Consider the following 13250-nt stretch of genomic DNA (forward strand, 5'->3'; position numbering starts at 1 on the left):
ATACTCTTTTGTTTAAAGTGTAGTTGATGAAAAGGAGCCAGATTTTCTTACCTGCTTGTGTGACCTGAATACATTTTCTTTCTTCCCCCTGTTCTTTGAAGTAAGTTGATTTAATAAATTCATTTAGTTCTTAGAACCCTTTAATCTTCTTCCACAAATCATTGAGGCATCTCAACATCTCCTTCCTGTTAAAGAATAGTGAGGAAACAGAAAACAGAAATTTGAGGGGACCAGTGATATGAACTAAAAAGGTAAGATGATCAAAAAAGAGTGTAAGGAGAAAACCTCCAGCTGGGAAGTGTGGTGGCACCGGAGAGAACCAGGCCCGTGAGGAATAGTGACAGTGTTTTCTTCCTGGTGTTCATCAGCCACTTTGGCCCAACATGTAGGAGCCATTGTATGCCAGGACAAAGTAGATGACCAACAAAAGCTGACATTCACATTTAGTTTAGTTACTCTTTGAGACACGTGTTTCATATGCTGAAAGATCTAATATAAACTATTTTATTTTGTTATATTATAGTCAGTTACATACTTAAAAAGTGGTATAAGTATATGGCCTTTCATGTGTTCCTCACAGTTGGTTTTGTAGTAAGAATTCATGGATTGAAATCAGCAAGTGCTCACTTGTTTAATTTATATCCACAGGCAAATCTCAGGCCTCCCTTCAGTGACATATGCTTCTTTTTTTTTTTTTATGAGAGAGGAAATAATTTCTGCATTGTGTACCAGATGGTTGTATAAGATTTGAATTTAAAGTTCTTATATGTAACTGTTGGTGGCAAATAATAAACACTAAATCTATTGCATTATATTCCAAAGGAATTTGCAAATTACCTGCTATATAGAATAGTTTTATCATGAACATATTAGGTTATGTGAAAATAAACTGGGAGGAAGTACTTTGATGAGCCATTCTGTTTCTCTTACACCTGTGGAGCTTTTTACGCCATCTGTCTCTCAGTTCCCTCAGGCCTACTCAGTCTAATTTTCTTCTAAATGTAACTCTTCTGTCTTAATGCATAATGAATTTTTTACAGCATGACATAATTCCTAAAATGCAAGACAAGTACTCTTTGTGTGTTAGAGTTTTAGGGCTCAAACCCAGGACATTTTGCATGCTAAGCAAGTATTGTACCAACTGAGCTACAAGTATTTTTAATCTAATGCTCAGCTAAAAGAATATTCAAAAGAAAGCTAAGAGGGCCTTACTGAATACTAGTACAGTATGGGACTTGGAGTCATTTAGAGTCTCAGTAATGTTTCCCTCTCTGTGTTTAGTTCCTAATCTTTGTTTGAATAGTCTGGAGTTCTTTTATACCTGTACTTGTCTTAAGTAGGTTTTCTGGTAATTGGTATAAATATATGGTCTTTTGTTTAGATGAAGACATCTAACCTGTCCTTACCCATCTTTCCTAAAATAATTTGAAGACAAAACAAAAATGATAACCATAACAGAAAAAGCCATTATGGCATAAAGATAAGGGTGAATATAATTATATCAAAGGCAATTGAATGAAAAAGTTGTTCAGTTTGGATTGTAAAATTGGAAGTCATTTCTCCTTTTATCTTCTTTTCTTCATGTGTCTTTTCCTGGGTGACATAAGTCAACCACTATTCATTTTGTTATTATTATTAATTAGTAGCATATAAAGGTGTTCAGGTGAGCTATGTGACTGCTGATTCACATATTCTTTGTGAGTGATAGGTAAAATCAGTTTTGTGGTTTATAGTATTAATTTTATCGTTTCTTGGTCTAGTCCACCATGTAAGAAACATGTAAGTAGAAGAGTTTGTTTTTTTTTTTTTTTTAATGTTTGTTTTGGTTTTTCGAGACAGGGTTTCTGTAACAGCCCCGGCTGTCCTAGAGCTTATGCTGTAGATGAGACTGACCTCAAAATCAGAGCTCCACCTGCCTCTGCCTCCTGTGTGCCTGCGCCACAGTACCACCCAGCAGTAAGTAGAAATTTTAAAGTAGTATTTCCATAACTGCTTAGGTTGAACAGTATTAGCCAAGTGCAAGTCAGTTAGTGGTGACTTTAGCAGAGGATCTCTTATCTTTCTTAGATTTTATTTGTGGCCAGTTTAAAGCTGGTCAACCGTTTATATACTGGGTGTTTAAAGACAGCCCAATAAATGGCAGTGATTTTTTTCTTACTTATTTTAGATAGGGTTTTCTTCCTTTTTCCCTTTTTCTTTTCTCTCCCCCACCACCCTGTTTCTTTTTTCTTTTTCTTTTTTCTTTTTGGTTTTCCACGACAGGATCTGGAACTCACTCTGTAGAGCAGGCTGGCCTTGAACTCAGAGACCCACCTCCCTGTGCTTTCTGAGTGTTGGGATTAAAGGCCTGTGCCACCACAGCCTAGCTATTTTTTTCTAATGAAACAAACAAGGTGCAGATATTTGCTAAGAAATAATTACTGTTAATTTTGTTAGGTGTTCTAATGGCTTAATATTTCTACTTTTTAGGTCTGTGTATTTTTGAGAGGATTATTTGGAGAGTGGGAATGGAGATGATCAGCTGAGGCAACTAAGGGCTGGTATATTTGCTTCTCAGCTGTCTTGTTGATCAGCCTCCTGAGGGCTACCATGACCATCTTTAAAATGATCAAAACACTAAATATTATTTTAATATCTTATATTGTTTTAATAGCAGGAAATTACCACACTTGTTGATATTTTTAGTTAATAGTCTACTTGTTTTTTAGAATTGATGTGTTCTGTATTTCTGTCTTTTCAGGTCTATGCTTGGGGTTGTGGGGCTTGTCTAGGTTGTGGTTCTTCAGAAGCTACTGCTTTGCGACCCAAGCTCATTGAAGAATTGGCTGCCACAAGAATAGTTGATATTTCTATTGGAGATAGTCATTGTTTGTCTCTTTCTCATGGTAAAGTACTATTTATTCGTTTTAGTATTATAGGTAGCATCTTTATAGCTTAACTTTATAGCACAAACTTTAAATCCTCCTGTCTTACCTCCTTAGTGCAGGGATTACAGGTGGTCTAAGTCATTTGTTTTTAAAGAAGTGTTATTAATTATTCTATTTCTTAAATTTGTTAACATTTGAATTTAACTTTTATACCTTATGTCTTATTTTTAGATAATGAAGTTTATGCCTGGGGCAATAACTCCATGGGGCAGTGTGGCCAGGGAAATTCCACAGGTCCCATTACTAAACCAAAAAAAGTGAGTGGCTTAGATGGCATAGCTATTCAGCAGATCTCAGCTGGAACATCACATAGTTTGGCATGGACTGCTCTCCCTAGGGACAGGTAAGTGCTATGTTTAAACATTCTTGTTAGTTTTTTAAAAAATATTTTCCTATATTTATTTTAAGACTGAATGTCCATTGAGTCAACATTACACAATATACTTCAGAAGTTGAATAGTTAAATTTAATAGTAGTAATAATGATGATAGTATATTAATATTAGTTTCTAAATAGTACAGATTTTGATAGTAGGTATATTATTTGCTAGTAGGTATATTTCATGTTTAACAGAATAACACATGCAGATCTCTACAGTAAGAATAAGGTACAAACCACTCAACTACTGTTTTTTATGATAACACACTATGTGGGGGTCTGGATGGCACTGGGAAGAAACATTGGGTTTATCATAAGATGCCTTTCTTTTGTGAAATTTTACATGTAAATGGTAAACAGACCATTTGTAGCTCTTCACTGACAAAGTTTGGGGTAAACTCATGTTAATTTAAAGTTATCTATATCATCAGATAGGAACCATCAACATATTGCATTATCAAACAAGTATCATTATTTATGTAGGTAATTGTATTGATACCTTTGCCTGTAATAATAAATTATATAAACACCTTAAAAGACTGAAGAATTTGCTTTGGTTTACATGCACCAGTCTATGCTCTTTTGGATTCATTGCCTTGGCCTGAAGTAAGTCAGAACATTATGGTATAGCAGAATAGCCACCTTCTTTCAATATTGGATTCACCAGCATGGACCAGGCCTTCAACACATGAATCTTTGGGCAGAATACTTTATATGTAACCCTACAAGAGTATAACAGTAGTATTAATAAATTTAGAAATAAGTTTAATGTGATTTTTAAGATTAACTACTATATACATACACACACACTAAAAGTATATATAATTTCTAGCATTGATTCTGTTATCATAAAAATGACATTTAGATCCCCTTTCATATGCATATTGAGGTTACATATATTTCAAAAACAAGCTGTATTTAAAATAATTTAATTTTCTTCTCATTTTGAATTCTCTGTCTTTAGAAAATGTTTTAAAAGTTAAGTGTCATACTGAGGAGATGGCTGAGTCAGTAAAATGTTTACCTTGCAAGTATGAGGAATTGAGTTCAGATCCCCAGCCTCCATGTAAAAGCCAGGTGCTACATACAGACCATATCTTTAATTTTGGTGCTTAGGTTGTGGTGGTATGCATAGATGGATCTCTGGAGCTCACCGTCTTGCTTGTTCAGCTGAGTTAGTGAGCTCCAGCTTCCGTGAAAGACCTTGTTTCCAAAACTAAGGTGGAGAGTGAGGATGACACTGGACATCAACCTCTGTCTGCCCTCCACACATGTAGATGAATACACGTATGTCATGCACACAGCTCAGGTTCCCATATCTAGAGCAGATTAAGATCAGAACTAGGCTTTATTGGTTTAAAACATTTGTTTAACTTCATTGCTCTTTGTCTGGTTGGTTTTATTTGTAAAACAAAATAAATTACTTCAAATAACAAAGGCAAAAAGCAAAATAAAGCCAAAAAAAACCCAAAAAACCCAAAATCCAGTGGCTATACTTTTAAATCAAGGAAGCTGTTTCCTCCCCATCCCGCATGTCTTGTTTTTTTGTTTTTGATCATGTATAGAAGTTTGATTATAAGGCTGTTGAACCATTTTCTGATGCTTTCTTCTAGACAAGTTGTTGCATGGCACCGGCCTTATTGCGTCGATCTTGAAGAGAGTACCTTCTCACATCTTCGATCCTTTCTTGAGAGATACTGTGATAAAATAAACAGTGAGATTCCTCCACTGCCTTTCCCTTCATCAAGGTATGCTGTAAATATGTGTATTAATTACTCTTTTTAAATTTTGACCTAATTCTTTCTTGTTGAGATTTTATCAGTCTTCTTTATAAGCTAGAGAAGAGCTAAGCTTTTATTAATAACTTCTTAGTTTCATAACTGATGTTTTAAATTGGTCATCACCTCATTGGTCATCACCTCACGAAAAATGTTACTCAAACTGGATATTGCATTTACTTTTGTGCTTCAGAAATTCACAACAGCTTGTTTTGTTTTGTTTCAGGGAACACCATAATTTTCTTAAGCTGTGCTTGAAGTTGCTTTCAAATCACCTAGCTCTGGCCCTTGCAGGAGGTGTAGCTACCAGTATTCTTGGGAGACAAGCAGGTCCACTTCGAAATTTACTCTTCAGGCTGATGGACTCAACTGTCCCAGATGAAATCCAAGAGGTAAGAGAAGAGAATCATGACCTGAAGCCTTAGCTAAATTAGCTATCTTTAATCGTGTGTTTCCCTGTGTAGCCCTGGCTGTCATGGAACTCACTTTGTAGACCAGACTAGCCTTGAACTCACAGAGAATTACCTCCCTTGGCCTCCTTCTGGGATTAAAGGCCTGTGCAGCCATACCTAGAAGATGTTCTTAAAACCTCTCAACTAAAGAAAGACATTTTCATATTTTACATGACACTTTTAGACTTGTAGAATCCCAACAGTTAGTACATTCACTTACATGACACTTTTAGACTTGTAGAATCCCAACAGTTAGTACATTCACTTTTCATATTTTGCTATTAAAAAGAGAAGATCTGGGCTAATCAATGCACTTTTCCTTTCTTTCTTTTTTGTTTTGTTTTTGATTATTAGGTGGTAATTGAAACACTGTCAGTGGGAGCAACCATGCTGTTACCTCCATTACGAGAACGGATGGAATTACTTCATTCTCTTTTACCCCAAGGACCAGATAGATGGGAAAGCTTATCCAAAGGACAGGTAAGCCTTTGCATGTAGATAAACCAGTCACATCAGAAGAAATTGCACTGAATGGAAAAAATAAAGCAAATCAACTGCTATATGTGTCAAAGTGTAGTGCTTGATAGTTCTGGTGCATTCTGATTATTTGATGTTGTATGTTGGAAGAATTGTGGATGTCTAGTGACTTGAAATTATGCATATGATGATTTACTAATTACTTGGGGTCAGTTCTTAGAGTTATGATTCATTTTTCTAGTGTTGATTATGGTGTCAAACCAAATACTCTTGGTTTATTGTAAATGCTAAGTTGAAATTAATCTTGCGTTATTGCTGTTAGTCTCATACTTAGAGTTGCTTATCTGAAAAGGAAAAGGTTATCACTAGCAAAAAGCATTTGAAGCACAAGTATGCTTATTTTTAACTTTTATTATTTTAAGTTCATGGAAATAAATACTTTGCTGAGCTAAGTAGAAAAGTCAATTGTAGAGCTATAGATTTGAGGGGAATCATAGTATGTATTGGTGTACAATGTCCACAGATGTTTTCCAGTAAATATTCTGCATTATTTAGATTATAAGGGATTTTTTTCTAAACATTAGAATAAGCAGTTGTCATCAGTAATTTTGTTGAATAGCATGAGTATAATTTATCTCTTGGTATTTCTTATTTCTGTCTACTTATAGTGCTTAAATTATTATACATATTGTTCCATTTTAGCTTGGAATTTTAGTTATTTATCATAAAATATGAGGTTAGAAACCTGTTAGTTACATTTTCTGAAATGATATTAGTTGAATAGTTTTTCCCATAATTATGTACTTCTTGAAGGTTGTTTATCAAGCTAGTAAATGGGTTAGTTAGCATTGTTAGTATAGTTTTTTCCTTATATCCTTTTTTACTCTCTTTTAATACATGTTATGTGAATTACATGTTTCTTTTTCATTGTTGTTTAGAGAATGCAACTGGATATAATCCTGACAAGTTTGCAAGATCATACCCACGTTGCCTCCCTTCTTGGCTATAGCTCACCTTCTGATACTGCTGACCTTTCGACTGTGTGCATGGGTTATGGAAACCTGTCAGATCAGCCTTATGGTCCTCAGACCTGCCATCCAGACACTCATTTGGCTGAAATTTTAATGAAGACCCTCTTAAGAAATTTAGGGTTTTATACGGTACCTTGCTTTTTCACTGTATTAAGAAAAGAATAAAGGTGTAATGATCTTTTTAGGTAAAAGTTTTACATTTAAACAATGTAAATAAAATTTTAGATTCACTTCTCCAAAGGGAGAAACCTGTTATATCTGAAATATTGTGATGGCAATGTAACATGTAACTTAAAATTACAAGAAGATTTACGTTAGAATTTTATCAAGTGTTTCTCATGTAATAAAGAATAAACAAATAAAAATAGTTTTCTAAAGCATATTTAAAATATGATCTACACTATATGTAATTTTAGGATCAAGCATTTGGAGAGCTGGAAAAGAACAGTGATAAATATCTTCTTGGAACGTCACCGTCAGAAAACAGTCAGCCTGCTCATCTCCATGAACTGCTGTGTTCACTACAGAAACAACTGTTGGCTTTTTGCCACATTAATAACATTACTGAGGTATGCAGTTCTCTCCTTTTCATGGTATTCTATTAGGAACCTACAGCTCAGATAACTGGGGATGTCGTAAATATTTTTGTACATTGGATCTTTTAGAGTGGTAATTTAGGATTTTTTTCTTCTTAGAACTCAAGCAGTGTGGCATTGCTTCATAAACACCTTCAGCTTTTGCTGCCTCATGCTACAGATATTTATTCACGTTCTGCAGATTTACTTAAAGAGAGTCCTTGGAATGGCAGTGTTGGAGAGAAATTAAGAGGTGAGTTTGGTGTTGAATTTCACATTTAACCAGTGGGTATGAAGCAAGAGTCATTGAACTTTTCCAAGACCTCAAGAGTGCTTTCACCTCTCAGTGAAAGGGAAATGATCCTGTTTCCTATGTATTGGTTTGGTTTCCATTCATCTTGGTGTAGGGGTGCTGTAACAATGATCTTAAAGGATTCTAACTCTCGGCAGCAGATCTAGTTTAAAGACATTAGATGATATAAAGTCAGTTACTTTATACTGTAAAGTATGCTTTTTATCTCCTCCATATTTTGTCAGTATTCCTCATCCCCTCCCTTCCTTCCTTCCTTCCTTCTTTTTGAGACAGTGTCTAACAATTTAGAATATGTTCTTAAATTCAAAGTGATCCTTCTATATCCTTCTTCCAAAGGCTGGACTCACTACCATACCCTGTCCAATTTCCTTTTTTTTCTTTTTTGGTTTTTTGAGACAGGGTTTCTCTGTGTACTCCTGATTGTTCTGGAACTTACTCTGTAGATCAGGCTGGCCTCGAACTCTCAGAGATCTGCTTTTCTCTGTCTCCATGCACCACCAACGCCCAGCAGCAATTCCCTTCTTGAAATGCTTTCTTCCATGGGCTCTCCTCTGTGTAGCACAGTCCTACTATTTCTCCTCTGTCTCTGACCAGTTTTTTTTCTGGGACTTCATAAAGGATTTGCCCCCTCTTCTTTGGCTATGTCCTTCCATGTTGGGATCCTTTAAATTTTGCTTTTAATCCTCTACTCTTTCTGAATAGCCTCATCTGGAACAAGTGTCTTTAATCCCTGTGCCTGCACCTACTGAGGACTTTCCCGAGCACCAGAGCCTTTATCTAGTTGACTACTGAATATTTTCTTGGTTGTTGATCTCTGAAGTATCCTAAGAAAAGAAAGAAATTAGCTGAGAACCCAAGACTGTTACTTATTAGTCATAGTGGTTTGGCTGTTATGTATGCAGTGTAAATTTATTGTTCATGCAGCCTAGATTTACTTGTGACTTCGTCTTGGCCCTGAGTACCTGGAAATATTAGAGTAAATTTGATTGAAAAGTAATGCCCATAGTGAAAGACAGATATTTTATGATGATATTAATTTTAAAAATTATTTTAGATTAGAAAAATAAAAAAATTTGCTTGCTAGAATGTTGGCATCACAGGAAAGTGGGAGCTTTTGCCGGCTTTGGTCATAACTGTGTCTCTACCTTGCATAGTACCTAGTCTGTTGTAGGTACTCTGAATGTTTGAATAAATTTAAAAGTGAGGATAAATTAATGGTTGTGGAATTATAATGTATCTTAAGAAATCAGTTTCTGTTATGAGTTTGTTAGCATGCATGGTAAGTTTGCATTTCTACATAGAGTCTGTTGGTGGTATTTTCTGATAGTAAATACTACTGTGACCTATCAATATCTATCAGGTAGGTATTGAACAACGAGTTACTGAATTAGTCTACTCTCCTTCCAAACTAAAGAAATATTTAGGTTTTTATTTTTTTAAATTTGAGGTCATTGATTTACACTGCATTTCTTGCCCTTCATAGATGTGATCTATGTGTCAGCTGCAGGCAGTATGCTCTGCCAGATTGTTAACTCCCTGCTGTTACTCCCGGTGTCAGTAGCTCGTCCTTTACTGAGTCATCTCCTCGATCTCTTGCCACCTCTTGATTGCCTTAATAGACTTCTGCCAGCAGCTGCTCTTTTAGAAGACCAAGAATTACAGTGGCCTCTTCATGGTAAGTACAGGCAGTAAAAAGTTAATAACTGCTCTCGAGAAAGATTCTTTTTCTTGCATATCTCAAATAAAATCATGCCTAACTATGTGGGCATTTCACGTGAGCAAAAAGATGTGATCGTTTTCTAAGACTGGACAGTCGAAAAGTGGACACCTGACAGTGCAGCCGCTAAGAAAGCCGCTTATGGACGTCATAAGAAGTATCTTTATGGTCAGTGACTCCAAAGCTTTTTGTTCTGCAAAGTTTGACATGATTGAAATTAAGATGTGTCTTACAATAGATAGCAAAATGTGCCATAATTTAATCCAGCATTACTCTTTTTCTTTGAGGTATTTGAAATGGTGCATTTATGATCAATGGATCGCTATATTTGATTTAAGCATCTTATATCATAAATATAAAAGATTTTATTGTTACATATCTATTTGATAGTAGCATATTTCTTATTTTGGTTGGTTATTTAGGCAACTGGTTGAATTTTAAAATGGAAATTGAGAAAATATCTTTTTAGTGCATTTGATTTTAGACATGGTATTTTTATTCATTCTTGAATTATACAGTACTGGTAATTCTAGACATTTGGCAGTAGCTTGTGTTTGCAAGAGTGTAAGTGTTACCTATTTTAATCTAAAGGCTGTTAAAGAAACCTTACTACTAGAACCTACAGACATTTCAAGTTACTTAGTGAATTGTTGTCTCCTTGCCCCTTAAATTGGAAAGAGTCATGGACTGAGGCATGTTAAGCTCTGGATTTTAGTCTCTACTAGTAACTTCTTGTGCAACCTTGAGAAAACCACTTGTCACTGCCTAGAGTCTTAGTTTTGCTTTTTTGTTTTTTCTGGATAGCTTTGGTCTTTGACAGGATAACACACACACACACACATATTCTTGCTATAGCCGTGGTCAATTCCGTTGACTACTGAATTGAAATGATCAGAGTACCAAATTCATGACCATATCGGAATAGTGATTCAGCTTAATGTGGGCAGTTTCAGGGTTATTCTGGCTTTCCTAAAGTTTCTTAGAACTTTCTGTGTCAGGTGAGTTGAGTGTCCTTCCATTTGGATAACATAACTGATTATTTTTTAAAAGTTTCCCATTTTCATGCTGTTCTTGCCTCATTTTCAAAACTTATAGTATGAATTTTGATTTTTCACTTTCCCCTGTTTTCTGAAGTAATTTTTTTTTGTTTTGATTTTTTGAGACAGGGTTTCTCTGTGTTCCTGTCCTAGCTATCCTGGCACTCGCTCTGTAGACCAGGTTGGCCTTGAACTCACAGAAATCCACCTGCTTCTGCCTCCTGAGTGCTGGGATTAAAGGCATTTGCCACTACTGCCTGGCCCTGAAGTAATTTTTGAAGGGTAAAAATTTTCTTTTTTTAAAGTGCTAGAGGAATTTATCTATAAAATGATGTAGCCTTTGTGGTTTATAGTTTTATTTTTTTTATTGTATATGTGCATGGATTGTGGAAATTTTGTGTTTTTTTTTTTCCCCCAGAAAATGTTATTTTATTGACTTTCAATTTTTTTTTGGTGTAAAATTGATTGTGTTCATTCATGGGTTGAAAAATTTTTTTATACCTACATTGCTACACATCCTTTTTTCTATTTTTAAAATTTATGGAGTCCGTCTTTTCTTATTAATTTTATCAGAGGATTGTCAATTAATCTTTTCAGATACCTGCCTTTGGTATTTTTTTTCCCATTCCTGGATTTCTGTTATCTTTGTGGTAATTGTGTGTGTGTGTATGTGTGTGTGTGTGTGTGTGTGTGTGTGTGTGTGTGTGTGTGTGTGTGTGCACATATGAAAAACTTTTAGAAACAAGCATACACTAAGAAAGCCTGGGTCTGGGTCTTCGTATAAGACAATTCTGAGTTCAAGCCAGATGAGCTATTAAACAATAGTGTTGCTTTAATTGATGAATTCTTGTTTTGGAGAAAAAGACCCAAAGACTGCCTAAGATAGTAAAATTTGATCTAGATGGTGTAATAGAATCCATTGAGATAAGTTTGCATGTGCTGATTTAGTATTTATCTTAAAATTAATAACTTTATAAATGAAAAATTATTTAATGGATTAACATCTGTGAGTAAAATTTAAAGTAGTCTACTATACAAGGTAATTTGTATTTAGAAAATGCCACATGTTTTTCTTAAAAATTATTTTCCTCAATATCTTATTATAGTATAATAGGTTAAAATCCAAAAGAAAACTTTTAAAATTTAAAAGTAACAGATAAAGACCCAATTGTACTGATTTTCTCTTCAGGAGGACCAGAAGTAATTGACCCTGCTGGTGTGCCATTACCTCAGCCAGCTCAGTCATGGGTGTGGCTTGTGGATCTGGAAAGAACAATTGCTCTCCTCATTGGGCGATGTCTTGGTGGCATGCTTCAGGGCTCCCCTATATCTCCAGAGGAACAGGATACTGCGTATTGGATGAAAACACCTCTTTTCAGTGATGGCGTGGAAATGGACACCCCTCAATTGGGTAATTCTTTTCTCTGAAACATGTACTTCTTTGTGCCTCCTTTGAGATCTCTTACCTGAATTTTGAATACAGAACTCAGGTATTTTCCACATTAGTAATAAAGAGGAGCTAAACTTGTAATGGACAGTTCTTAACCTGTGAATTGTGACCCTATTGGGGGTTGAATGATCTTATTACAGGGTCTCCTAAGATCATCAGAAAACAAAGATATTTATATTATGATTCATAACAGTAGCAAATTTATGGCTATGAAGAAGCAACAAAAGTAATTTTATGATTGGGGGTTACTACACGATGAGGAACCACTGATATGGGGAAATGTGGGTCTAGAGCAGAGGTCACTGGCATAGGGAAATGTAGGCCTTGGGCAGAGATCACTGGTGTAGGGAAATGTGGGTCTAGAACAGTGGTTCTCAGTCTCCCTAATGCTTCGGCCTTTAATTACAGTTCCTCATGTTATGAATCTACATGTGACCCCTAGGGGTCGCTACCCACAGGTTGAGAACTACTGATCAAGAGCCAACTACGGTGGCTCACCCTTGTAATTGCAGCACTTGAGAGGCTGGGCCAGGGTAATGCTGCATGGTCTTATCGAAGCTACATGGTAAGTTCCACATCTGGTTGAGCTACAGTCTGAGCTCCATATATCAAAAAAAGCTAAAGATACATGTTTCCCATTCTGTTGTACTCTTCACTCATTTTGATCAAGTTATGGAAAAAATATTTGATTCTGTTCTGAAGTTTGGGATTACAAAACTACTTCCCCAAGTGGAATGCATGAGTAGATTACCTATCAGGTTAGAGCAGTGTCTCGTTTTCAGACACTATCTTAGTTAGGATTACTATGGGTGTGATGAAACACCATGACCAAAAGCAACTTGGAGAGGAAAGGGTTCGTTTGTCTTATACTTGTACATCACTGTTCACCATCAAAGAACAGGAACCCAAAATGGGCAGGAACTTGGAGGCAGGGGAACTATTGCTTACTGGCTCTCTTAGTCTGCTTTATTACAGAAACCAGGACCACTAGCCCAAGGGTCAATCAACCCACAATAGACTCGGCCCTCCCATATCAATCACTAATTAAGAAAATAGCCTATATATTTGCCTGTAGCCCAGTCTTATGATGACATTTTTCTCAGTTGAGGTTTCCT

The 13250-nt window shown here is 35.7% G+C and overlaps 1 protein-coding gene across 9 annotated transcripts in view; it reads left to right on the forward strand.

The window, feature by feature from the left end:
• The window catches only part of Herc1 (HECT and RLD domain containing E3 ubiquitin protein ligase family member 1), a 183741-nt gene that overhangs the window by 62654 nt on the left and 107837 nt on the right, over nucleotides 1–13250 (forward strand). For all 9 annotated transcript variants that reach the window (XM_038321217.1, XM_038321216.1, XM_038321223.2 and 6 more), the window contains 10 exons: nucleotides 2741–2885; nucleotides 3099–3270; nucleotides 4919–5053; nucleotides 5310–5475; nucleotides 5890–6015; nucleotides 6951–7172; nucleotides 7460–7612; nucleotides 7739–7871; nucleotides 9415–9606; nucleotides 11875–12096. In XM_038321217.1, the coding sequence (XP_038177145.1) occupies nucleotides 2741–2885; nucleotides 3099–3270; nucleotides 4919–5053; nucleotides 5310–5475; nucleotides 5890–6015; nucleotides 6951–7172; nucleotides 7460–7612; nucleotides 7739–7871; nucleotides 9415–9606; nucleotides 11875–12096 (1666 nt within the window). The remainder of the gene's footprint in view (nucleotides 1–2740; nucleotides 2886–3098; nucleotides 3271–4918; nucleotides 5054–5309; nucleotides 5476–5889; nucleotides 6016–6950; nucleotides 7173–7459; nucleotides 7613–7738; nucleotides 7872–9414; nucleotides 9607–11874; nucleotides 12097–13250) is intronic.

The sequence above is a fragment of the Arvicola amphibius genome, chromosome 3, assembly GCF_903992535.2.
Source record: "Arvicola amphibius chromosome 3, mArvAmp1.2, whole genome shotgun sequence".
In the NCBI taxonomy this organism is placed as follows: Eukaryota; Metazoa; Chordata; class Mammalia; order Rodentia; family Cricetidae; genus Arvicola; species Arvicola amphibius.